Source organism: Platalea leucorodia (genome assembly GCF_965183815.1).
Source record: "Platalea leucorodia genome assembly, chromosome: Z".
Classification (NCBI taxonomy): Eukaryota; Metazoa; Chordata; class Aves; order Pelecaniformes; family Threskiornithidae; genus Platalea; species Platalea leucorodia.
The window spans coordinates 65,050,791-65,078,061 of NC_138858.1; the positions used below are offsets into that span (position 1 = coordinate 65,050,791).

The 27,271-nt window shown below is 40.5% G+C and overlaps 2 protein-coding genes across 7 annotated transcripts in view; both read left to right on the plus strand.

Annotated features, from left to right (window-relative positions):
* APC (APC regulator of WNT signaling pathway) overlaps nt 1-7,518 on the plus strand; it is a 97,340-nt gene extending 89,822 nt beyond the window's left edge. For 4 of the 6 annotated variants that reach the window (XM_082336326.1, XM_082336324.1, XM_082336327.1 and 1 more), the window contains exon 16: nt 81-7,518. In XM_082336326.1, the coding sequence (XP_082192452.1) occupies nt 81-6,642 (6,562 nt within the window). In that variant the 3' untranslated portion in view covers nt 6,643-7,518. The remainder of the gene's footprint in view (nt 1-80) is intronic. The other 2 variants (XM_082336328.1, XM_082336329.1) reach the window with 2 other exon arrangements.
* A 12,603-nt stretch (nt 7,519-20,121) lies between these two features.
* On the plus strand, nt 20,122-25,028 carry SRP19 (signal recognition particle 19). The gene is made up of 5 exons (XM_082337244.1): nt 20,122-20,216; nt 21,270-21,345; nt 22,383-22,454; nt 23,654-23,765; nt 24,843-25,028. The coding sequence occupies exons 1-5, from the start codon at nt 20,173-20,175 to the stop codon at nt 24,974-24,976; spliced, it is 438 nt and encodes a 145-aa protein (XP_082193370.1). The 5' UTR covers nt 20,122-20,172; the 3' UTR covers nt 24,977-25,028.
* Nucleotides 25,029-27,271: the final 2,243 nt, after the last annotated feature.

Here is a 27,271-nt window from a genome sequence, read left to right on the forward strand (position 1 = left end):
TCTAGCATAATAGGTTTCTGTTTTGCTTTGTCTCTTATCCTTTTGAAATGCCACTTACTGATGTTTGTTTTCAATTACAGGCAAATCCTGCGAGAGAACAGCTGCTTACAAACCTTGTTACAACACTTGAAGTCACACAGTTTGACAATAGTCAGTAATGCATGTGGGACCCTGTGGAATCTTTCTGCACGAAATGCAAAGGATCAGGAGGCGCTGTGGGACATGGGAGCAGTCAGCATGCTGAAAAATCTCATCCACTCAAAACACAAAATGATAGCCATGGGTAGTGCTGCAGCTCTAAGAAACCTCATGGCAAACAGGCCAGCAAAATATAAGGATGCCAACATTATGTCTCCAGGATCAAGCTTACCATCTCTTCATGTCAGAAAACAAAAGGCACTGGAAGCAGAATTAGATGCTCAGCATTTATCAGAGACTTTTGACAACATTGATAATTTAAGCCCGAAAGCATCTCACCGTAATAAGCAGAGACATAAGCAAAATATATACAGTGAGTATGTCTTGGACTCCAGTCGGCATGATGATGGTATATGCAGATCAGAGAGTTTTAATGCTGGTAATGTGACTGTACTTTCACCATATTTAAATACTACAGTATTGCCTGGCTCCTCCTCTTCCAGTAGAGGAAACATAGAAAATTCTCGGTCCGAGAAGGATAGAAGTCTTGATAGGGATCGAGCAGTAGGCTTAAATACCTATCATCCAGCTGCAGAGAATACTGGGAACTCCTCTAAGAGAATAGGAATGCAGATTTCTACTGCTGCAGCTCAGATCACCAAAGTTATGGAAGAAGTAACAAGCATGCATATTCCACAAGAAGACAGAAGTTCTGGTTCCACTTCTGAAATGCACTGTTTGACAGAAGACAGAAATGCCCCAAGGAGATCAGCCACTGCCCATACTCACTCAAACACCTACTTTCCTAAATCTGAGAATTCAAACAGGACATGTCCTGTGCCTTATACAAAAATGGAATACAAGAGAGCTTCAAATGATAGCTTAAATAGCGTCAGCAGCAGTGATGGCTATGGTAAAAGAGGCCAAATGAAACCTTCCATTGAATCTTATTCTGAAGATGATGAAAGTAAATTTTGTAGTTATGGTCAATATCCAGCTGACTTGGCACATAAGATTCATAGTGCAAATCATATGGATGACAATGATGGAGAGCTAGACACTCCTATCAATTATAGTCTTAAATACTCAGATGAACAGTTAAATTCTGGAAGGCAAAGTCCCTCTCAGAATGAAAGATGGGCACGGCCTAAGCATATAATAGATGATGAAATGAAACAAAATGAACAAAGGCAATCAAGGAGCCAAAATGCAACGTACCCGGTATACACTGAAAGTGGAGATGATAAACACATGAAATATCAGTCACCTTTTGGACAGCAAGAGTGTGTTTCTTCCTTTAGATCAAGAGGATCCAATGGTTCAGATCAGAACAGAGTAGGCTCAACTCTAGGAATGAATCAGAAAGTAAACCAGTCCTTGTGCCAGGTTGATGATTACGATGATGATAAGCCAACCAACTATAGTGAACGTTACTCTGAGGAGGAACAACATGAAGAGGAAGACAGACCAACTAATTATAGCATAAAGTACAATGAAGAGGAACATCATGTCGATCAGCCTATTGATTATAGTCTAAAATACTCAACAGAAGTTCCTCCTTCTTCTCAGAAGCCATCTTTTACTTTTTCAAAGACTTCTTCAGCGCAAAGCACTAAAACTGACCATATTTCCTCAAGCAGTGGGAACACATCAGCCCCCTCAGCCAGTTCAAAGAGACAGAATCAGCTTCACCCAAATTCTGCACAGAGCAGAGGTGGTCATGCGCAAAAGACTGCCTCCTGTAAAACTCCCTCTATTAATCAGGAAACTATACAAACTTACTGTGTGGAAGATACCCCAATATGTTTTTCAAGGTGTAGCTCTTTGTCATCTTTGTCATCAGCTGAAGATGAAATAGGACGTGATCAATCCACACGTGTGACAGATGCTAATAACACACTACAGATAGCAGAACTAAAGGAAAACAGTGGGGCTCTATCTACAGAAGGTGCAGGAAGTGAAATCACGTCAACATCACAACACATCAGAACAAAATCCAGTAGACTTCAGACTTCTAGTTTGTCTCCTTCTGATTCCTCTAGACATAAAGCTGTTGAATTTTCTTCAGGTGCCAAATCTCCCTCAAAGAGTGGTGCACAGACTCCTAAAAGCCCACCAGAACATTATGTGCAGGAAACGCCACTCATGTTCAGCAGGTGTACTTCTGTAAGCTCCCTGGATAGTTTTGAAAGCCGTTCAATTGCTAGTTCAGTTCAAAGTGAGCCTTGCAGTGGAATGGTAAGTGGTATTATAAGTCCCAGTGACCTTCCAGACAGCCCGGGACAAACAATGCCTCCAAGCAGAAGTAAAACGCCACCCCCGGCTCAAGGAGTTCAAGTAAAAAGAGATGTAGCTAAAGGTAAAGTACCTAGTGCAGAAAAGAGAGAGCCTGGTCCTAGACAGGCAGCTGTAAATGCAGCTGTTCAAAGAGTTCAGGTACTGCCAGATGCTGATACACTATTACATTTTGCTACAGAAAGCACACCAGATGGGTTTTCTTGCTCTTCTAGCCTAAGTGCTCTGAGTCTTGATGAGCCGTTTATACAGAAAGATGTAGAGTTAAGAATAATGCCTCCCGTTCATGAAAACGAACATGGAAATGAAGCAGAACCTGAACAGTCTGATGATACAAAGGATGACCAAGAGAAGAAAGTGGAGAAGCCTACTGAAGCAGAAAAAGACATTCTGGATGATTCGGATGATGATGATGATATTGAAATACTGGAAGCATGCATTATTTCTGCAATGCCAACAAAGTCTTCACGTAAAGCCAAAAAGCCGCCTCAGGCATCTGCTCCAAAAATACCTCCTCCTGTAGCCAGAAAGCCCAGCCAGTTGCCAGTTTACAAACTTCTGCCTTCACAAAGCAGACTGCAATCCCAAAAGCATGTGAGTTTTACACCAGGAGATGATATGCCACGGGTATATTGTGTTGAGGGTACCCCAATAAATTTTTCAACAGCTACATCTCTGAGTGATCTCACAATAGAATCGCCCCCGAGTGAGTTGGCCAATGTAGACGGTACAGGAGCAGAGTCAGGGGAGTTTGAAAAGCGAGATACCATTCCTACAGAAGGTAGAAGTACTGATGACTCACAGAGAGCAAAAAGCTCAGCTGTGACTCCCCCAGGCCTGGATGATGACAAAACAGAAGAGGGTGATATTCTGGCTGAGTGCATTAACTCAGCTATGCCAAAAGGAAAAAGTCACAAACCCTTCAGAGTGAAGAAGATAATGGATCAAATTCAACAAGCGTCTTCAGCTCTAAGTAATAAAAACCAACCAGAAGGTGAGAAGAAGAAGCCAACATCACCAGTAAAGCCTGTTCCCCAAAATAATGAATACAGAGCACGTATAAGAAAAAACACAGAACCTAAAAGCAATATTAATAATGAAAGAAGCTATCCAGAGAACAGAGATGCAAAGAAACAGAATCTTAAAAACAATTCAAGAGATTTTACTGACAAATTGCCAAATAATGAAGAGCGTGTAAGAGGAAGCTTTGCATTTGATTCCCCTCATCATTACACACCTATTGAGGGCACTCCTTACTGTTTTTCACGGAATGATTCCCTAAGTTCTTTAGATTTTGATGATGATGATGTTGACCTTTCAAGGGAGAAGGCAGAGTTAAGAAAAGGCAAAGAAGCAAAGGAAGCAGAAACTAAAGACTGCACTAATCCAGAACAGTCTTCAAATCAGCAACCCAGTAACAGGACACAAGTTTGTCAAAAACACCCAACAGGCAGAAGCCAGCCTAAAGCTTTCTCTCAGTCAACTAAAGATATTCCAGACAGAGGAGCAGCTACAGATGAGAAAATGCAGAATTTTGCTATCGAAAACACACCTGTTTGTTTTTCTCGCAATTCATCTCTTAGTTCCCTCAGTGATATTGATCAAGAAAATAATAACAAAGAAGGGGAACCTGCAAAACGTACTGAGGCTCCTGATTCACAGATGGAATCAAACAGGCCACAGACTTCTGGTTATGCACCTAAATCATTTCATGTTGAAGATACTCCTGTATGTTTCTCTAGAAACAGCTCTCTGAGTTCTCTTAGTATTGACTCAGAAGATGATCTTTTGCAGGAATGCATTAGTTCTGCTATGCCTAAAAAGAAAAAACCCTCAAGAATAAAGAGTGAAAGTGAAAAAAATAATTCCAGAAATACAGGTGGTATATTGGCAGAAGATTTAACACTGGATTTGAGAGAGATACAGAGGCCGGATTCAGAACATGGTTTCTCACCTGATTCAGAGAACTTTGATTGGAAAGCTATACAAGAAGGTGCAAATTCTATAGTTAGTAGCTTGCATCAAGCTGCGGCTGCTGCATCGCTGTCTAGACAAGCTTCATCAGACTCTGATTCTATTCTTTCATTAAAATCTGGTATTTCTCTAGGGTCACCATTTCATCTTACCCCAGACCAAGAAGAAAAACCTTTCACTAGTAATAAAGGTCCAAGAATTCTTAAGCCAGGAGAGAAGAGTACACTGGAGTCTAAAAAAGCAGAATCCGAAAGTAGGGGAATTAAAGGAGGGAAGAAAGTGTATAAAAGTATAATTACAGGAAAAGCTCGCTCCAATTCAGAAGTTTCAAGCCAGTTGAAGCAACCACAACAGACAAGTGTGCCTTCAATTTCACGTGGGCGGACAATGATCCATATTCCAGGAGTTCGAAATAGTTCTTCAAGTACTAGTCCTGTTTCCAAAAAAGGTCCCCCACTGAAAAACACAAACTCTAAGAGTCCCAGTGAAGGCCAAAGTTTGACTAGTTCTCCAAGAGGAGTCAAGTCATCAGTGAAACCTGAGCCAGCTCCTGTAACTAGGCAACCATCAGGGTTGAACCAGAGTGGATCAAGTAAAGGACCTTCTAGGTCAGGATCTAGAGACTCCACTCCTTCTAGACCTCAACAGCAGCCATTAAGTAGGCCTCTGCAATCTCCCGGCCGAAACTCAATTTCCCCAGGAAGAAATGGTATAAGTCCTCCCAACAAACTGTCTCAGTTGCCAAGGACATCATCTCCTAGCACAGCTTCAACTAAATCTTCGAGTTCAGGTAGAATGTCATATACATCACCAGGCAGGCAGATGAGCCAGCAAAACCTTACAAAGCAAACTGCCTTACCTAAGAGTACCAGTAGCATTCCACGAAGTGAGTCTGCTTCAAAAGGGTTAAACCAAGCTCTCAGCAGTGGTGGATCAAACAAAAAGACTGAACTATCCAGAATGTCATCCACAAAATCTAGCGGAAGTGAATCTGACAGATCCGAGAGACCTGTTCTCGTTCGTCAGTCAACTTTCATTAAAGAAGCTCCGAGCCCAACTCTAAGACGGAAATTAGAAGAGTCAGCTTCATTTGAATCTCTGTCTCCTTCCAGGCCGGATTCTCCCACAAGGTCCCAACTACAGACCCCAGTTTTAAGTCCATCTCTTCCTGATATGTCTTTATCCACTCATTCAACTGCCCAGACTAGTGGTTGGCGAAAATTACCCCCTAATCTGAGCCCTTCTGTAGAATATGATGGGAGACCAGCGAAACGTCATGATATAGCTCGTTCTCATTCTGAGAGTCCATCTAGACTGCCGATCAATAGATCGGGAACATGGAAGCGTGAGCATAGTAAGCATTCCTCGTCACTTCCTCGTGTAAGCACTTGGCGAAGAACTGGAAGTTCCTCCTCAATTCTGTCAGCTTCTTCAGAATCCAGTGAAAAGGCGAAAAGTGAAGATGAAAAGCAACATGGAAGTTCTCTTTCTGGACACAAGCAAAGTAAAGAAAGTCAAGCACCAGCAAAAGGTACTTGGAGAAAAATAAAAGAAAATGAAATTCCTCAGATAATGAATGATCCTCAGCATTCTTCCTCAGGTGCCACAAATGGCTCCGATTCCAAAACGCTCATCTATCAGATGGCACCAGCTGTCTCTAAGACAGAGGATGTGTGGGTGAGGATAGAGGACTGCCCAATCAACAATCCTCGATCTGGAAGGTCCCCAACTGGAAATACTCCCCCTGTTATTGACAGTGTTTCAGAGAAAGGGGGTGTGAATGGTAAAGATTCTAAAGAGATTCAAGAAAAACAAATTGCAGGGAATGGAGGTGTTCCTGTTCGTACCATTGGTTTAGAAAACCGTCTGAACTCTTTCTTTCAGATAGACAGTCCAGACAAGAAAGGCACTGAAACAAAGCCTCTGCAGAATAATCCTGTTCCTGCACCAGAAAATAATGAAAGTACCGTAAGCGAGCGTACACCATTCAGTTCCAGTAGCTCAAGCAAACATAGCTCCCCCATTGGTGCTGTTGCAGCAAGGGTGACTCCTTTCAACTACAATCCAAGCCGCAGGAAGAGTAGTGTGGACAATAGTTCTGCTCGTCCATCACAAATACCAACACCGGTAAATAACAGCACGAAGAAACGTGACTCCAAGCCTGAAAATCCAGACTCCAGTGGAACTCAGAGTCCTAAACGTCACTCTGGCTCTTACCTGGTAACTTCTGTTTAAGTGCAACAAAAAAGAAATAAAACTGATGTATTATATACAGCAGCTACTTAGAAACTGTTTCAAATGAAACTTTAAAAAAATGGGGATTAACTTTTTTGTTGTTCTTATTTGTTGTAAATAGGTTTGATTCTTGTTAGAGGGTCCTTGTTCTGGAAGCCATATTTGATAGTATACTTTGTCTTCACTGGTAATATTTTGGAGGAATACCTGATTGACAGTTTGGAATAAAATTGCTAACGCAAGTATATTTGTACAGTATGTTTAACATGTATTTAATTAGCACCCCATCCCATAATCCTTTAAATATTGCTTGTCGTTGAAATCATGGAACATTGCAGATAGAGATGATACAGTCATATTTGCTTTATCGATCATTTCTAGATTACAGACTGACTAAACTACATCAGGGAAAAATTGGTATTATTTATGCAAAAAAAAGTATACTCAGTTTTAGTATTTGTGAGTCCATCTAACCCAATAATTAATCATGTGGCTGTGAAATTCACAGTAATATGGTTTCTGCTGAACAAGCTTTCCCAGCCTGCTTTTCTGCATGAATGGAACTGATGGTTCATTTTCTGAAGTTATGATTAACATTTCTGTGGTCACATAATGTGCATAGATAGTTATGGTGTAACAATTTACACTTTCTTTGTGCTCTGCAAAAAAAAAAAAAAAAAAGGAAAACTGTGTAACTGTAAAACCTTGAACAAAATTATTTTACCTGAATTAGATTTTATCTTAAAGTAGGTAGAATTTTTTTGCTATGCTGTAACTTGTTGTATATTCTGGTATTTGAGGTGAGATGGCTGCTCCTTTATTAATGAGACATGGGTGATGTCTCAACAGAGACTAAAATGAACATTTCAGAATAAATTATTACTATATGTAAATTGTGTGTGTTACTTCTGCATTACATAAAAATACAGTATTTTATTTTGAGATGTCACCATATAATGTGTTGCATAATGCACTTACATTTAAGGCCTGATCCAGAAGAATCTTGCACCTCCAATATTCGTTCTTCCTATCACTGACAAATGGCTGTTGTAGGATGCCTAAACAGTTGCAGGATCAGGCACTAGGTCTTCTGTAATGTATTTGTAATTGAGACAGTTGCACACATCTCAGGTGCATAACAAGGCTAAACGCAGGGTATTTCCAGTAGCCAAGCAGTATAATTGTTTTCATGACTGCAAGCCTGAAACAATATTGTATGTACAAAAATTGTATTTGTAAACCAAAAGATTTTTTTTTTAATTGGGGGAAATAATGTAGAATGTGAAATAGTGACTATAAGATGAAATTTTAATTCTATTTGAAATCTTCATGCATTTTTTTAATTTATTTTTTAAAAATTATGAATGGGAAAATATTGCAAGAACCCCATGGCAGCAAGAAATTTGTTATCATAGTAGAAAAACAATTTTATACACAAACCAGGACATTTGTTGCCTCAAACCTTTTTAGTGCGAATACGGTTTGTGCTAGAACAATACTGAAAAGACAGATTTGTGCTTTAAGAATATAAATATAGTCTGAATTTAGATGAGAATTTGTTTAAAGTAGAAACGCGAGAGAACAGAACATTAACCAAACTGTGCATGATTGAACAAACCATGAAACGGTATATCAGTTTTGTTGTATCTCAACTGGCCTATTCTAAAGTTAGCATTCTAAATAATTTGTATTCAGGATTCAAGTTGCAGAGCATATCACATCTGTGGCTTTTGTACTTCATCTGATATTGAAATTAATCCATTTTTATTTTGAGTTCACCATAAGACATGCACTGTTTATGAACAGAATTGAGATACTATCAGCAGACAGAAGTCAATTGAGATAAAGTTAAAAGCCAATACCAAAAATAACCTGTTTGGCAGAAATGCTGTCTTATTTGCTTTTGTGTTCTTTGCTTCCTGTCAGATTTGCTCTAGAGATATGCCATGTTTCAACATTTGGTGAATCTGTTAACAAGCAGTGCCCCTCGTGTGCTAGCACTTGAAATATTTTGCATATAGTACTGTCACAAAACTTTTAATATGAATATTAGTGTCCTTTTAAAGATTAAATAGAGACAGAGATTATGTGATGTGTCCAAAGTCAGGACTTCCTGTTGGAGCAGAATACAGAACTCCATCCTTGACGTTAAAATGCAAGACCACTTTTCTTATAAATGATGTGATACTTTTTTTGTGCTGGGCTTTTAAGTACTAGCATGAAGATACACCACATAATCCAGGATAGTTGTTTAACACTGGCTTTATATCTATGGCCTGTCGATTCAAGAATTTAAAAGTAAAGTCAATCTCATTAAAGAAATTCTGATTTCAGTTTTATAACTGAGGGAATTAGAAGAAGATGAGGTGAAACAACAAATAATTGTATGCGTATCAAACACCAGAATGTCTTTGAAAATTGTAGTGGCTTCTTTAGATAGTCTTGGACATACTTCATGATCATTATAATTGGGAAGTTTCTCTTAGTATCCTCATAACTAACCTATATTTGTAGCAAAGATGGATGAGAGAAACTTTCCAACTATAAGGGTAGTGATACACTGAAATATGCTTCCCATGGGAGTTGTTAAATTTCCATTATAGAAGTTTTAAGAAGAGGTTTATGAAACATCTCATAGGGATGGACTATAGTATATTTCATATTGCCTGTGTGCAGAGATGGGCTTAGGTGATCTTTTGAAATCCCTTCCAGATCTACATTTCTCTGATTCTTTATCTAAGACACTTAGTATCCACTAAGAGCCCTTTTAGAATATTTAAGGACATCCATGATGTTTGATTTATCTTAGTGATGAGGATACAAAGTTATATTCTGAGCTTAACTATAAGAACAGATCCCAGAAATATAAAATTAAAAAAAAAAAAAAAAAATGGCTGTAATAAATATATTTGGTCTTGGATTTTGTTAATGATGTCTAGGTTCATGATAGTCAGATTTGATTTATGCTGCTAAAGATTTACTCTTGTTCCTTGGTTTTATTTTTATGATGTTGCCACAGCAGGTAAAAGGATTTTATTTTTTTTTTTATGTCAAGGCAAAACAAAGAAAAGGAAGGAGCTAAGGAAACCAAGAATCATTTTACTGTTCTTCTGCGAGGCACTGCCTTTCTTTCTACAGATTTTGGTAGAACTTTTGTGACTGGTGCTCAGACCTTTAGTTGTCCTTGAATTAGTTTACCATATCCAGAATATATCAAACTTGTACTTAAAAATCAGTTTATACTGAAAATACACTCATAAAGCTCATTTCAGACTGGCTTATAGCTTTGTCCTCTTGATGCAGAAATGTGACCTCCCCACAAATTCTAATTAATTCACTTCTTAAAATGTACATTAGTTTTAGTTTCTTGCAGTGTGCCACAGTTAAGGTTATTGCTCAATTTCTGTGGAAGGTCTTCTGACTAAATATTGCAAACTTTAAGGGGGAATTAATCTATTTCTGTTTTTCTTGTGCAGTTCTCTATCAGAATATTTTCCCCTGAAAGCTTAAAGATAATTCTCAAAACTCTGTCAGAGATGACAGCTTAAAAATTGAAAGCCTTCCCAGGATTTCCTGATGAGATTGGAATGTTGTTTCAAGCAGGATTTGGCTGCAGAATACAAGTACAGTTTATGCTATGAACTTCAGTAAGCAACAGTATTGTTCAGCATAGACTAGTATCTTTGGTGGCTTTGGCAAGTTAGTTGCTGTGTCTTGGGTAAAGGGGGAGGGAAGGAAAAGGGACAATTTCAGAGAGTCTGGGCCATGTTGTCCCAGGGATGTACTTTTGTATCTTCCCCAGTAAATTGCATAAGCTGCACAGGAGAGAACATTTTGTCCACAAATTAATGAGGTTTTATTTTGAAAGTATACCAATATACCATGAATTGCAAAACTTTTGTCTGATAATCTGACAGCTGAATTCTTTGATGGTCACTTTGGAGTACTTCCAAACTGTCTATCCTCCCATCCCCCTTAACAGAAATTGAGATTACCAAGAAGAAAACAGTGTATTAGCTTCTTCATTCTTCTTAAGGATAAAGATCCATATTATTTCTAGAATCAACAGCATGCACTGTTGAAAGTTTTCTTCTGTCCATGCTCCGGCTGTGAAACCTGGCGCTCATCTGACCCTTCAGTGGACCAGCTTGCCTCTTACCTAGCAGAACTGATGACCGGAGTAGGAGTAGTGCTGCATTTAGTATGCTGAATTTGCTCAGTGCAGAGTTGGACAAGTGCCGCCTGAGCCAGCAGAAAAGAAAATAAGCATCTAGGGCTGGTAGAAAGAGGTTGGGATTGTTTCCTTTATGGGTGGTCAGGGGGTTGGATCAAGCCATTACAGGCAATTTTAAGCCACTATACCAGGTTTCAGATCTGTTCTTCACCCTTTTTGAGAGCAAAAACAAAGTCGGGGGTTTTTTTCACTTTTAACTACTGTTCACTCTGAAATTCTGCCTAATGGCCCCTAGCACTTTGCATTTAAATACAGTATATTCAGATTAAGTCCCTTATCCTGGAAGTTCTGATAACTAACTTCAGAAGTACTACATCAGTCTATAGTTTGGGCTTGTGCAAAAGAAATATTTCTTCATTGAAAATACCCAAAGAACAATTTTTTATTTTTTTTTACCATATGTAAACTTCTGGGCAACAACTTTTAAATTTGCAATATTAAATTCAGTGCAGTAAATCCTTCCTGTAAAAAGATTTATTGCAACTCGTCGTTTTCTAGAAGAGGCTTGAAGAGGGAGAGGACATATCCCTTTCCTAATGAAGACAGTACTACTTGCAGGGATGATCTGGAAAATGTTTAGGTGGACTCTTACAAGCCTTTCCATTCTCTTGTTACTAGATGCCTCCCAAACTGTCTTTTCTCATCTAGCTTTCATTAAATAGTATGAACAGCCATAAGGGTATCACTAACAATCGTGTAGACTTCCACCTAAATCTAACTTCATATATCTACTGTAATGCCTTGCGAAGTCTCATCCACCTGTCTGACACCTTTGTTCTTGATGGGATGTGTGATTTGGGTGAAGCTGCAAATCAGAAGTGAAGCGTCAGTTAATATGAAGCATGACTTTCTCCACATGCTTAAAACTTCGAGGACCTTCGTAATACCAAATTACCCAAATGTATTCACTCTCTGGTTCCACAGCCATCTCCTTTGCACTTTTTAAGTATAACCAGAAGGGATGTCTGCACTTTTTTATTTTCATTTCAAATCACATATAGAAATACCATTCCTGCTTCATAGTCTCTTATATGCAGAATAACAGATTGTATCTATAAATGTGCTTATAGAGAATGTTAATGTAGTTAAGGTTTTTAGTCAGAATGGTAAGTTAATTGGTTACGTGTTGTGTTTGGTTACATATTGGAAGTGCAAGGGAATTTGGTGTGGTGCTGAAGAGCTTAAGAGTTCACAACAGTAATTAATGTAGGTGTAATGTAGGGGATTTGTGATGCAAACATGAATATAAAGTATGTATTTAATACACAGGTTTCCTGCTGTCAACTTTCAGTTTACCAGATGTGCTGTTTCCTTCCTCTAAGTCTGGGTAATGCCTCCCTAGCATAGTTTTGCAGATAATCTTTCTTAGGAAATTTCCACGTAGTTACAGGCTTATGTATTTATGCACTTCTGCCACTTCAAGATTTCAGGAAATTATTGCTGTTCATGAAAGCATCCTTTGTTTCAGTGGCTGTGGAATTGCAATTAGGGTATCAGTCAGATGTAGAGGGTAGCTTGTTCACTTCTGTTCAGACCTCAAGCCATGCATACAAACAGTACCCCTAATGCCCTACTTTTTGGTGGGATTTAATCTGCATAAAGCTTGTGCTAGTTCTGTGCAAGTAATTAAATTGTCATCCTCTGACATCAGATGCATTTTCCCACCTGTAAATGTTGTTTCTCTTGAACAAACTCGGCCCACAATTATCTTTCCTTCAGTTTTGTTGTTTGCTTCTGCCTGAGATGCATTACTGTTTATATCCTAACTCTGTAATTCTTTCTTCAACTACTCTAATGTATTTTGTTTCACAGTATACTAATTCTGAATTTAGTCTTGCTATGCATAATTTATTTATTACTTGCAGTGTTATATAAAATTGCCTCCTGATTGCACCTTGTCAGAGTGGAATTGTTTTCTTGGCTACTGCTGAAAGTTAGGTGTCTGTTTGCTGTATTAGAAATACGATTTCATTTAAAAAGGAAGTTGCTGTTAAAGACACTTCAGCAATGACTCAGCATATCAGAACAAATGCCCTAAAAAAAACATGCAGTTTCGTTTTGGTGGTAGTCACATTTCAGATAAACAAGAAGTGGAAAAAAGCTGAGAGACATGTGGTTCACCAGTAGAGATCTCTGTTCTCTAACGTGTTTCATTTTAGAACGAACTGCACAAAACAAAATCTAGTTGCAACACAGTGTAATTCCATAATCTCTCTGTTACAAGAGGTTTGCAAGAAGGCTTATTTTGTTATGGCTCATAAGCACAGCAGAGACTCAGTTAATTCCATTCTTTTCCATAATGAATGCATTCTTTAGTCCCTGATTAGACTATTAAGGGACCTAGGTTGATTAATTCCCAACACACAAACGTGTATTCATATATACATTCATATTTTGCACTCTTACGTTCACTTTAGGCTTTGAATAGTTAGAAGCATTTAAACTGTTCATAGTTGAGAAGATGAGTTCTAATTTCAGGACTGATTAGCTGGTACCTTATTTTTGAAGTGTCCTAGAGAAAGATGCACTTAAGTCTTTATTTATATGCAGAAAAGGAAATTCCCGTGCTAGTAATTTAAACATTTTTATTCAGGATAAAGAAAAAGCATTGTTACTATCACCTGCAGTTTAAAGTCAGTAGGGATCATGAAAACAAGGAGATTTTAAGTGATTACATTTAATACAAATGAAGGTAGGTTATGCCTAGTTCTGTCCATCCTTCTAACAATCCTCTGTACGAAAAGCATATTGTTTGGGGCGGGGGGGAAAGGCAGTTTGCATACACTGTTAACACAGAATTCAGATTTGCTTCTGCATCTTACCTAGATTATTGGAAAGGTCTGTGGTGGCACACATTTAGAGTGGAAGTAGCTATGGAAGAGCAGGAAGGTAGACATAAAAATTAAGCTATAATACGAACGGTGAGAAAACTCCCATTTTTTAATCTTTTTTATCATTATTATTCCATTGCGTGACGAAAGGGAGTTGGCATCTTTTTTTTCTTACTATAATTGAGCAGTTGAACAACTGTGATCAATTATTTTACAATTTTAAGTGTTTTAAGTAATTTGGAATTCTTACAACAGAAATCCCTTAGCTTAAGTGAAAGCTACAAATACAGTGCAAATATTGTATTATTGTCACACACAGATGCTTGATGGCTCCTTTTGATCTTACAAACTGACTGTACATAGCTGTGACTTTACACAGCTGAGAGCTGTTGTACAAGGCTAAAACTGAAGGCCAGAGGAAGATTGGGTGTAAAACTGAGATCTGTACTTAGGAGACATAGTCTTTGCAAATATGAAGGAATGACAGATGGGTAGAAATCCCTATTTTTCTATTTCCATTTTTCCAGTTCTCCTGTTGCCAGCTAAATAGGGATTTGGATAGAATCTTGGCAATGTGGTGCCTCACAGTCTCCCCTGTATCTCAGTGAAATACTGTATATATTGTCTGCTGTGCTTTCTAAATTACTTTATGTAAGTCAAGGCTTGGGTCTACGTGACATAATCCAAAAGACTTTTAGGTCTGAACAGCATACCAGTCAGGATGACTGTTTCAAGGCCACTCTGTCAGCTGCTCTTGTGGTGCAGCACTTACACAGATTGAAACAAGTAAGCCTAATGTGGCTTTAGAACATCCCACATGCCTTAAAAAGGCATGAACATCCCCAAGATGACAGAAAAGATGAAGAGATGACGGAAAGACAAGCTTTCGAGATAGTTTATAGGCCTCTGCCATTGAGATGAACAAAAGCGATGCTTCTGCTAATACAGAAAGTTGTGTAGCTGTTGTCTCTGTAGGACAGGCATGAGGTAGTGCCTCTCCAGAAAACACGTATGCAAAAGACAGGATTTGGGATTGTTAAGACTGAAAGAACTGGGGTAGTCTATGGATTTAAAATAACCAATTCTTTGGGGAAAGTGCTCTATACAGTCTTTTAAAAGTGGCATATACCAAGAACGGTATGGTTAATTCTGAATGTTGAAGTTTCATGGTAAGTAAATACCAGTTTTATGAAACTAAATGAAGGACAGCATTATTTTCTCTCTCCTCTATGCTGTTGGAAGTTCTCTGTTGGACAGACCTAGTTCACACCTGTCTATTACTTCCACCTTAAAGTCACATTTCATGAAGCATGTTTTCGTTCTGAACAGTTTTGCTTTTTTCCCCAGCTTCTATATTTTATTTAAAAAGATATTTTTTGAATCCTTGCTTATAAAGATTGTGGAGAAAATACTTCTCACCTTGCCCCCTTCCCTTCAATGTCTGTTGAACCAATGAAGATTTCACTCTACATCCCTTTCTTTGTTCTGCGTTTTATCTGCAGTCCATTACGGAGCTGTTCCACCAATCTAGCTGAAAATATACCTCCTCTCAAATGACTTCACTAGTCCAATTATGATATAGGCATTTCTAGCATGTTTAGACTAGGCGGTGTAACATCAGGTTAGAGAAAACTGAACATGCAAGCTAGGTCTGACTAAGCTGGCATCTGTACACGGCACTTCCAGTAAAACACAGAGGAACTGTGTCGCCTCAAACCACCTACATTTTCTTGGGCTCCCAGTTCTGTTAGGGTATCTGCATTTATTCGAGGTGAAAGGTACCAGCCTGTATCACAACCGCTTTGAATTTGTTTCACACTTGTACAGGGCTCTTGCTGCTGGGTTGGTTTTGGGGGGGTTTTTTGCTATTTTACTTTCCCCGGGCACCCTTAACAGTAAAAATAGAGTCTGACTAAGGACACCTGACTTGCTGCTGACAGCGCATGCAGTGAGGGAATTCTCTGCTTGAGATCCCTGCAGTGCAGTGCTCATTCCCTCCTGCTTCCCCTTCCCCTGCAGCTACCGCAAATGGAATAACCTCACCAAGTTACACACAGCTTTCGGAGACCCGTATCCCTGCTACTAACCAAAGGCATTATCTGCAATCTTGAAATTTTGCTGCAGACCTACACGAGTCCTATCCTCACCCGCAATTACACCTTCTCTCCATATTGCTTTAAGGTGTTTAAAAGCTGTCAGGTTTTGATTGCTTCATCATTCAATTTCTGATGTCAGGGTCAGCAGATATTTGGGAAGCGCATGTAGCTACAATGTGCCTGAGCTACTGTGCTTTGTGACCTACTTCTGTCTCTGAATTCCTCAGGCTAGAAATATGCAGAATTCAAGTTTGAAATGTATTTCTTATGGCACTAGAACAAATGCAGTAACTGGGTGCCATATACTCAATGAAGTCATTCTGCAGTGATGATGGGGATTAAATTGACATGTCTGTACCCAGTGCTTCATTTTAGGCATGTTAGTTTCACAATATTGTGAATTCTAGCACCAGGAAATGAGATTGGTATGCAATAATAGCATCTGCAGAAGATGCTTCCCCTGTTGTGGTCAGTCATGTATGCCATATGATTGAATCTGTAACTCCACAAACTGCATTTCCAACAATTTTTCAATTCTTTTTTTCCATCTGAAAAGGATGTGGAAAATAATTTTTGTCATTGCCACAAATACTGATACAGGCTATGTAGGTTTTGTTCTGTTACAGTAAGTTTAAATATTGTTTTAAAAGAGAAGCCATTAATCTAATATGTTGGTATTAAAAAGCTGTATGAATTCAAAGGAAAAAACATGCAATTCTCAAATATAACAACATTTTAAAAATACACAAAAGCTTTCTCAGTGTCCTGATTTAAGTGGACTGACTGAGAGCAATCTTAATATGCAACGGTGGTACTGTGCCACTCACGAACTGCAGCTGTGTTCGATGCCTTCTTTAACGTAACGTCAGAGCAGCGCTTTCTCACACTGATGTCCAATGGTAGCCCCTTATGCACCAGAAATTGCTTTACAACGTAAGTGAGAAACTAAAAACATTGCAGAAAATCCAAGGGAGGTGAGAAGGAAACAGTATAAAGAAGTAAATTTTTAATATTTATTCATGAAGTTTTAGCCTATTTTTGATGTAATTGTATATGAAGCTGTGGTAATACCAAATAACTATTTCTTAGCATTTTTTCCTAAAAGCATTAGATTGTTCTTCAATTTAAACTCTGTTAGAGCACTGTCCTTCAGAGAGAGATATATGTTTATACCCTTCTGGTGGGTTCAAGCCTATGTATCCCAGAAGAAAAGGGCTATGCACGTTATTTGACAAAACCAAACAGCAATAATCTTAATTTGCAACGTGTTTTAGTGATGACCATGTTTCATGCAATGGTCAGATCGTAAGTATGCCCTGCATACTGAACACCTGCATGGAGACAGAGTGAACATAATGAAAACTAGTCTGTCCACAGTTCCCATTTTATGTACAGTCATGGAGGATTAAATGGTGTAAACAGTTGCTGAAGCTTTTTTTAGCTTTAAGCCCTTCCTCTCCCCAGTCACAGGGACGAGGCCCACAGCCCAGTGTTTGGGAAGCACAACCCCACCACTGCGGGATCCAGTTGCCAGGCAGGGTGAGTGCAGGTGAAACGCCTGTAGGCCAAGGCTACAAAGGCTGCTGACCTGCCCACCTCCCTCCTTCCCTCCCCTACAGCCTGCCTCTGTCTTGCTGAATGCAGGTGACAGCAGCTGACAGAACTCAGTTGACAGAACTTCTGCCGCTGTGGCTGATGCACAGATTAAGCATTGAAAACCTGAACAAGCGGACAGCAACTACCACGGTAATGGCAGCTCAAACACTTTTTAGGTGGTGGGGATCTCAATGGAAAATCATTTAATAGGCACACGAGTGTATGTGTATGCAATGGAGATTTAAAAGAAAAACTGCGTAAAGGAACAACATCCATTACCAAGCTAGCGTTAACAAGATGAGAACATTTTGTTCTTACGCAACAAAAAATATCTAAGTAATTATTTTTAATAGATTACCTCTTAGAGAGATACACTTAACTCTGTATCAACCAGCTTGACAGTACTTGGGAGATAATCCTCCAAAAATCTGTCTTTAGCACTGCACAACTATCGTGTCAAAAGCTCCCTCCCCCCCCCCCCCCCCCCGCATAACTTGACACACCTCGTTTACACAACCTTTTGTTTTTAGCTGAGTTGCTTGTTGAGTCGTGTTTGTGAGGTGCTGCTAAATCGCTGCCTTGCTACCGGACAGCTGCAGTCACATTTTCGAAAGCTGCTACTGCTGAGGCCACGCAGTTGTACTGCTTGTATTTTCTGAAGTACTTTGTGCAGCATATTCACTTCTGATATAACGAGAGACAAGACAGAAGACAATAAAGCTGCCCGTCATTCAAAAGACTCAATAGACAAATAACTTGTTAATCAGTGCCGAATGCCACCCTGACTGTTTCTGAAGCTTCTCCATAACTCTTAATTCTTCCAAGTTTTCATGAACTGTACTTGCAGTTCTTCCCTGGGAATATCACTGTGTTGCACTGGGTCTCAGCACCCACCCCTTCAGTATTTCATTGTGGGGAGCTGGATGCTTTGGTGAAGCAGAAAAAAAAATACAAGAACATGGATAAATATTGAATAAATACCTTCAGTTCTTTGTCCTGGTACATAGCTGCTACATGAAGTTTAACTGGTGAGTGTAACAGTGCACAAAATATGCCCTCTTAAATTCACAGAGTGACTGAAAGGCTGAGACTGGCAGGGACCTCTGGAGGTCATCTGGTCCAATCCCCAACTCAAGTAGGGCCACCTAGAGCCAGTTGCCCAGGACCATTCCCAGACATCTTTTGAGTATCTCCAAGGAGGGAGACTCCACCACCTCCCTGGGCAACCTGTGCCAGTGCTCGGTCACCCTCACAGTGAAAAGGTGTTTCCTGATGTTCAGAGGGAACCTCCTGTGTTTCAGTCTGTGCCCATTGCCTCTGCTCCTGGCACCAGGCATCACTGAAAAGAGCCTGGCTCTGTCCTCTTTGCAGGCTCCCTGCAGGTATTTATACACATTGATGAGATCCCCCCTGAGCCATCTCGTCTCCAGGCTGAACAATCCCAGCTCTCTCAGCCTTTCCCTTTGATGGACTCTCTCCAGTATGCCCATGTCTCTCTTGTGCTGGGCAGCCCAGCACTGGACCCAGCGTTCCAGGTGTGGCCTCACCAGTGCTGAGTACAGCAGAAGGATCACCTCTCTCAAACAGCTGGCAACACTCCTCGTAATGCAGCCGAGGACACGATTGGCCTCCTCTGCTGCATGGGCATGTTGCTGGCTCATGTTCAACTTTGTGTCAACCAGGACCCTCAGTTCCTGTTCTGCCAAGCTGCTTTCCATCAGGCAGCCCCCAGCATGTACTGGTGCCTGGGGTTGTTCCTTCCCAGGTGCAGGACTTTGCACGTCTCCTTGGTGAACTGCATGAGGTTCCTGTCAGCCCATTTCTCCTGCCTGTCCAGGTCCCTCTGGATGGCAGCAGGACCCTCTGGCGTATCAGCCCCTCCTCCCAGTTTGATGTCATCAGCAAACTTGCTGAGGGTGCACTCTGCCCCATCATCCAGATCATTAATGAAGATGTGAAACAGTACTGGACCCACCATTGACCCGAGGCACACTGCTACTTACTGCCCTCCAACTAGACTTAGTGCCACCGATCACCTCCCTCGGGGCTCATCTTTTATTAGCGCTTGTACTCCACTCAGGGTACGTATCGCCACTGCTGCACTCCCCTACAACCAGCAAGATGGCACGCCTTGCAGGCTGCCAGGCAGAGCCGGTGGTGGCTGCCAGGCCTCCCACCGTTGTCTCTCTGCTAAGTACTGCACAAGGCACGGAACGGGAACAGCGCTCTCCAGCCTGCAGTGTCACCTTCCGCTCATTTGTGATTCATGAGAGACATCAGCCACTGCCAGCTTGATCGGAACCTTGGCTCGCCCTCCACGTTTCACCCTGGATGCGGCCTCTCTCGGTTGGCACAGGCGGCCCAGCCCGGCGGTGCGGCCTACGCCCCCGCAGCTGCGGCGAGCTACCACAGTGATTTCTCGGTACTGGATCGTTCTCGCACAGCGTTCCCGGTATTGACCGAAGAGTCCCTGCTTTCACAGGCCGGGACGCCGCTGAGCTCGTGTCCCAACGCGGCCTGCCCCGGGACCCCTCCCCCGCCGCCCGCCGCCCGCCGCGGCCTCCCCTCCCGGCCCGCCCCCCGCTCCCGCCGCAAACGCGCATGCGCGGCCCAGCGGCGCAGACGTTGCGCCTCCTTACAGGGTGATGCGCTTTACAGACAGCACCGCCGGCCAATGGGATTCCCGAACCGGGAGGGCGGGGGCGGGATTTCCTGGCGAAGGGGAAGAGGGGCGAGGCTGGTGCAGGTCGGCGGCGTCGGTGCTGCCGTTATCATGGCCGCCGCCGCCACAGCCACGTCTCCGGCTGATAAGGAGAGGTAACGCGGGCCGTGCCCTCCCAGCAGCGGCGTGCCCAGCTGCTGCCCTCCTGTCGCAGGCTGCCGCACCTTTCCCTGGAGCGGGGCGCGGCCGGCGGCGCGTTGGGGCCGCAGCCGGCGGTGAGGGGGCGGGCGGCCCGGGTGGCGAAGGGATCTTGTATTTAGGGGAAAATATCAGTGAAAAGGTATTTAGGAGGAGAAGAGTAATGAGGTGACTGAGGGCAGTTTTAGAGGCAGCAAGAGATGTTTCCTCGGAGGCAGGAGGGGTCAGCGATCCGTGTCAGTCTCCCGCTCCCTGAGCGCTGGTCTGCTCCAGATTATTTTCTCACTTTCTGCTTCCCTGTTTTCTTACGCTGTCATAGCTCCTTATTCAGAGGCAGGCGCTCGTCAGCCTCTCCTTGTAGGCCTCAGCTACTTGGGTTTTTATTGTCTATGAAGAATTATAATTGAGGTTCTGTCACCCTTGTCCCCTATATGTGCTTGACAGGTTTAAATCTTTTGGAAAATCTTAAGTTTTTAAGCATAGTTTTTCAGAGGCTTTATAACTTATGCAAATCTGAGTTTTTCTGTGTGTGAATAAGAAAAAAAAGTCTGTAGCAAAAAAACCCGCCCCTTGCTTCTTGCTTTTATCAAGAACTTAGTGAGCAATTAGTGTACTAAAACCTTTTCAGGAAACCTTTAGTTCTTTCAGGGAAAAGTGTATGTTTCCTTCTAGGTTTCAGGGGTTTAAGAAGTGGGTTAAAACACTCTCTTTCAACCTTCTTTTCTTCTCAATTTAAATAGCACTGTCCTGCGTATGCACTGTGCCCCAAAAAGTGGTATCACACAAGGAACATTTCAGCCAAATGGTTATGCAGTGTCGTGGATAACTCAAAATGGGGTTCTGCAACATCTTACTAATTGGTCTAGGGAAAACAAATGGTTGTTCTAAGCTGCTATGGGAACTTCTGTGTTGTAGCCGTGAGTTTTATTTTTTGTTTTACTAGGAAAATATTGCATAAACAATTAAGGAGTTGATGTTACTTACTTAAACTCACTGTTTTGTCTTTTTAGATTCATCTGCATTTATCCAGCGTATTTGAATAACAAGAAGACAATAGCAGAAGGAAGAAGGATACCTATAGACAAAGTAATTTTGTGGGTGGCGGGGAAATACGGTGTTTTGTTTTGCTATGCAGTAGTGTGTAGAGAGTTGGAAAATAAATCTCAAAGCTGTTACCTTTCCTATCCCCCATGGCAAGTAGCTCTGTAACTGGAAAGTACAGTGTATTTGAAGATAACCTAGCGTCAGCATGTGAATTTGGTAGAAGAACACTGGGTTTAAGTGTCTGCTTTCCTGTGAGCAGCACCTTTGGCAAGCAGGTGAAGTATTGAGAAGCTTAATGCACTCAGCCTCCTGCATAAGTAGTTTGCCAAATTTGAAAGCGATGCAGAAAAGAATAGCTAGCTAATGATTGTTTGATTGTTTGTGACTGACTATATGTGCCTATATTCTGTGCCCAGTCCCCTTTGCTGCTGTTAAAGGTAGAAATTACAGTGCATGTGGCACATAGACTTGGTAGTTGTCATTGCTTTTAATCTGTGCAGAAATAATTTTTGATCATCTTACTCCTTTATAATATTTTTAACAAGCAGTGCTGGGAATATAAAGGGCTTTTGTTGCTGCTTAGTGTTGGGATTTTCTTCTTACAATAGTTAAAAATAAAATCTTTCTTGAGCATGCAAGTTGCCAGTCAAAGATCTGTGTATGGGAGGAATCTGCTGCCCTGTGCCTAGGAAGCTTCTGTTCTTTTCTCCTTCAGTCCTTGCTATAAGTTTGTTGTTGCTGATTCATGGCTTTTGGTCTTTTTGTAAATATAATAAATGTTATTTCATTTCAGTTATTTTTCCTAAGCAATTCTTGTCCTTGCTCCTGTCCTAATTAATTTTCTCATCTGTTTCCTGTTTTACTGATATCTTATATCTTCTTTTCTTTTTTTTATGTTTTCTAGACCGTAGGAGTGCTCACAGATGACTTCTACAGTAGATTTGTCATTATTTGAAGTACCTTCTCTTTCCCCATCTGCCTTTTTTAGTTATAGAGTATAGGGTGAGAAACTGCTAGCTGTTGCTGTATTGGTAGTTCATCATTGAAAAATAATTAACTGTAACATGTTGTTTCAACAGGCTGTTGAAAATCCCACGTCTACAGAAATCCAAGATGTATGTGCAGCAGTTGGATTCAACGTGCTATTAGAGGTAATTAAAAAACAAACAAACAAAAAAAAAAAACCCACAAAAAATACCCCACAAACATGGTATGTGTCTCTGTTCTTCTTTCATTATATCTTTTCTTACAGACAGGCTAAATTACAATTGAGACGTTTTTGTTATCAGTCAAGGTATTTGCTTGCTTTGAGTAATAACTGACCAAACTGCTGAAGTAAATGTTGGAAAACTGTATGCAAGGCAGGAATAACCCAGATCTCTGAGACAATGCCACTTTTTAAGCTTGCAGAGAGATTACTTTTATTTAAATATCCTTCTGAGAAAACTATCTTAGATGCTTAAAAGTGTGTCGGAATAACAGCTAATTTTGCAAGCTGCAACTCTGCATATTAAGCTTTTAAAAAAAGCATATTTTTAATGAACGGTGATTACCTTTTGGAATGACTGTCCTGTAGGAATAGGATTCTGATGCTCGAAATCTTCAGGGTCCTTTGGAGTCACGTTTTAGCCAGAGAATGTTAATTTTTTATTGCAGTACCTGCTTGGCCTTTAAATAGTTTAAGTTGGTTACTTTTTTGTTAGGGAATGAGTCTGGGTTTCTAGAGAGGTAACTTTTTGCAATTCATTTTCTGAAATAATTATTAATTTAAAATACTGTTGGATTTTCTATCACTTCTTTACTAAAGAAAGTCCTCATCTAAGAGTGTGACTGGTATCCAAAAACCAGTACAGCGTCACTTTGCTTTTCAGAAGGAGTCAGATATATTCCTGTTAGTGCACACTAGCCTGTGAAATAGCCAGTACCGGTAAGAAACCTGTAACGTTTTAACAAGAATGAAGGCTATCGGTACCCAAAGGCCTCAGACTGTGACCTCCTGACATACTGTCTCTAGGTGTCCAGAAGGGTTTGTGGCTGTGGAGATGAAACAAAAACCTGTGTCACTGCAGCCCAGACTGGTGGGGATGTAGAAGAGTCCCCGTAGTAGGTTACACACTAAATTGTTCTGTGCCAGTAGCTGGTTGCAGCAGTGCTTCCGAAAAAGTTACGCTGTCGCTTTGGATACTACTGCAACGGCTAAATGGTGGGTGGCACTGTTGGAGAGCTACAGTTATGGTTTGCATCTGTTCAGAAGAATTCCAGGCTGCTATGACTTAGATGATTGCCTGACAAATTTTGCAGAAAATTATTCCAGTACTTAGGATAATAAGTTTCTCCTTGTGTATGACAGAAAAATAAGATGTATCCTAGAGAGTGGAACAGAGACGTGCAGTACAGAGGCAGAGTACGAATCCAGCTCAAACAAGATGATGGCAACCCATGTTTACCTCAGTTTCCAACACGTGAGTAGAGTACCTGGCTTAGGCACTTTATCTGTTACTAAAACAGAAAGACTTTGAATATTCTGTTATGTTACCATCTTGTTTAATTAGTTTTACTGTTACAAATTTTACAGCTTCACATTAAATCTGTTTACGTGTGTAAGGCAGACAAATCAAGTTGATGTGTGAGCATTGAGTGGAGTTTGTAAAATGCTGTTGTCTTTAATCCTGCTGTTTCTTCAGCACTTGAATTGGAGGGGGTTGTGAAGAGTGTTGTGTGATTGCTCTGTTGAACAAAGCAGCCGTTCAGTTTTGGCTTACTCTTTTTTTGACAGTCAAAACGGAGGATTTAGCCATCTTAATACAAAAACCTACCTTTTTCTTAGGTTACATGCATCAGCTAGTCATCAGCATGAGTGCCATATTGATAAAATACAATACTGACTTCAGTTTTCTGGTGGCTATTTTCATAAATTTAACAATGGAGCAGCTCCCTTTAACTGATTAACAAGAATAGTTCATCTTGAAGGACAAGTAGTTTAGTCTTTTGCATTTTTCCCGATGAGTAATCAGTGTGTAAAAGGGAAGCAAATACATATCTGAAGAAGCATGTATCTTAAGGAAAGAGCAAGGAGAACACTGAATGTAGAGTAGCGTAAGAGTGCTGTTGGTCAGAAGGAGATGATTTAAAGCCATATTCCTGCTGGAAGACAGCAGTGCCTTTTTAAAAAATGCTTGCAGCTTTTGCTGGTCGTTCTCTGCCAGGTATTTTAGGACATTAAAAGGTGAAGGGAAAGAGTAACAGGAAGGATGTGGATACTTTGGAGATTGTCACGTTATGTGCCAGTTCCAGTATGCTGTGATATTTATCAGTCCTGCACTTTTTTTAGAATTAAAAAAAAAAAAAAAAATTTATAAGAGTTTTTCACTAATCTCTAGCTACACAGGAGAAGGAAGCAGAACTCCTAGGCTTTATATCTAGTTTAACAGAAATCTGTTAAAGTGGGACTAAAAGTGGGACTGAAGTTTCTGATTTTGAAAATGATGCAAATGTTCTTAACATAGTAGGTATGCATTGATCTCTCCCTGTATTTTTAGGTAAATCAGTGATGCTGTATGCTGCAGAAACCATTCCCAAACTGAAAACAAGAACCCAAAAGATGGGAGGTAGCGATCAAAGTCTTCAGCAAGGAGAGGGAGGCAAGAAGGGTAAAGGGAAGAAAAAGAAATGAGCTGACATCTGGAATAATTGTTGCATCCCGTAGTTGTACTTAGGACAAATATGGATGGACACATTACTTGCTGCAACTTTGAAGTGAAAGATACAAGCAAGAAATAAACAGGTGAAACTGAATAGAACTGCCTGCTTTTCTTGGAACTGGAATGCATGTTGCTGCCTCGCATCTGTGTAACAATAAATCTGTCTTTACACACAACCTGCAAGTCTGAAGCTAGCACCCACTTTTGAAAGTGGAAGAGCATAAGCCAGTGGGGTGGGTGGGAGAATTATTCTTTCCAGAAGAAATATGCAGCTTTTGATAAATAAATAAATATTCTTATGCAGACTAGATATCTGAATGCTGGTTGCCTTAGTAAACCATTTCTCTATGCTAGTGAAGTGATTGTCTTAATTTTGGAGAGTCTTTATCACTAAAAGAAAAATGTAAATCAATAAAAGTTATTGCTCTGTGACCTTCCCTTGTTAATAATATTTCACAACTGTCAAGTGTACTAATAAAGGTGACATGTTAATTTTAAAAAATGTGATTTTATAGAATACTTTCCCAAAAGTGTTAATTTTTCCTCCATAGCCTGTTGAAAAGAAGTCAGTGACATGTATTGTAAGGATAATATTGTAAAGTTTTAAGATAATCTGAAAAAAATAGCTCCCTTTTGTGTCTTGTATAATATGGGATACTGTATTATCCTATTTGGGGTTGTTGTTTGAGAGCTTAGGAAATGCAGCTTTATTTTCTACCTGTCAAATACTATTTCAGATGGCTGAGACTTGCAATAACTTAAATTTTTTTTTTTTTTATGTAGTCCACAGACAGGGACAGGAAGTTACTTGGAGAAGATCAGTTGGTCAGAACAGCTGTCCAGTAGCAAGACTCCTTTGAAGTAATTAAGAAATTAAAAAAAACTGTGCAAGTTAAATGAGGGATGGTTTAGTATAAGGAGACTGAAAAAGAAGCAGCAGAACCTGTTTTGCATTTAAAAACAAAAATCCTGCATGAGTTCTCTACTGCTTACTGTATGAAAACAAAGTCAGTTGAATGCTTTCTCAGATGACTGCTAGAAGCAAGGTATCAGATTATTTTTGATAATGTTTTGTGTGGCAGTATTCTCTTCCAGGGTTTGTCTGGTTTGTCTGTCAGTATGCTATTCTGTGGCATCACTTTTTTCCCGTTTTAAAGATAAACAGCATTCAAAATGTTTCTAGACATTTAATGAGTATTCTAAAGTAATGAAACTTTAGATAAAGTTCCTGATGATATCCCTGCTCAAGTTACTTGTGCTTGTAGTTTTGAGTTTTCTTATGTTCTCATATTTCTTGTTCCACTCAACTGCATCTTTTTCAAATAGATGGTGAGCTACCAGTGCCCCTTGACGTCGATGCCAGGAGGCACCGGTAGTGCAACTGCCTAGAGCCTCGGACTTGTCAATAATTCAAAGTCAGTTGTATTTCCTCTCTGTAATCCTTTGCAAGCGTGGTTCTTGTATTGCGTTGTTTAATGAAGGAGGAGGATGCGTTCTCGTTCTCACCGCAGTTGTACCAAATCCAAAAGCTGCTGTGACAGAGTTCCTCAGGCCGAGCCCCGTACCAGTGTGGCAGTAGCAGTATGTAGGCTCTCTAAAATAGAATGGCTTAGGAGGAGAAGTCCTGTGGTCCAAGGCTGTAGTTGACCACAGTCGTATACAAATGTCTTATACAACAGTTTACGCAAGTTACCTTTGGAGTGTCTGGCCTTGAAAACACACTTAGATTTTGAGAAGTTAGTTAAATGGTATCATCTGTGTGAGTTGGTGGAATGCTGTGGGGTAGGAACAGCAGGAGCAGGTGCTATCTGAAAGGCTTTTTTGTTACAGAAAACAACTGGACGTGGTCAGAGGTGGTTAGTTATATCCACTCTGCAGAGTCAGGGAAGTGCTACAGGTTAGTTGCAATATGAGGAAGAATACCAAGCGAGGTATGCGAGCAAGAGTAGAGATACACCTGTGATCTAAAAGACCGTAACTGCCCACAGACGGGGGCTCGAGTTATTCCTGGCTTTTCCTGAGTGCTGAGTAACTTTTCTGAAACTTCATTTAAAGTGAGAGCTCTCTGAAAATTAGTTGGTACAAGATAACTCGGATCCGTGATGTTAAGTGGAGGGGAATGACTCCAGCCAAGTCATGATCATGTTATGCCGAAGTATTTTAAAGCAGAGTGTTAAGACCACAGACAGCTGAAAAATACGGTGGTTAAGTCTCATGGGATATCTGTTTATAGTGGCCAGAAATTAAATATCTTAAGAACTTCTCTG

Bases quoted from the DNA above. Each gene is read 5' to 3' on its own strand.
- SRP19 (XM_082337244.1), top strand. From the start codon at position 20,173: ATGGCCGCCGCCGCCACAGCCACGTCTCCGGCTGATAAGGAGAG. The intron at 20,217-21,269 runs GTAACGCGGGCC...TTGTCTTTTTAG, and splicing joins TCTCCGGCTGATAAGGAGAG to ATTCATCTGCATTTATCCAG. The intron at 21,346-22,382 runs GTAATTTTGTGG...TTGTTTCAACAG, and splicing joins GAAGGATACCTATAGACAAA to GCTGTTGAAAATCCCACGTC.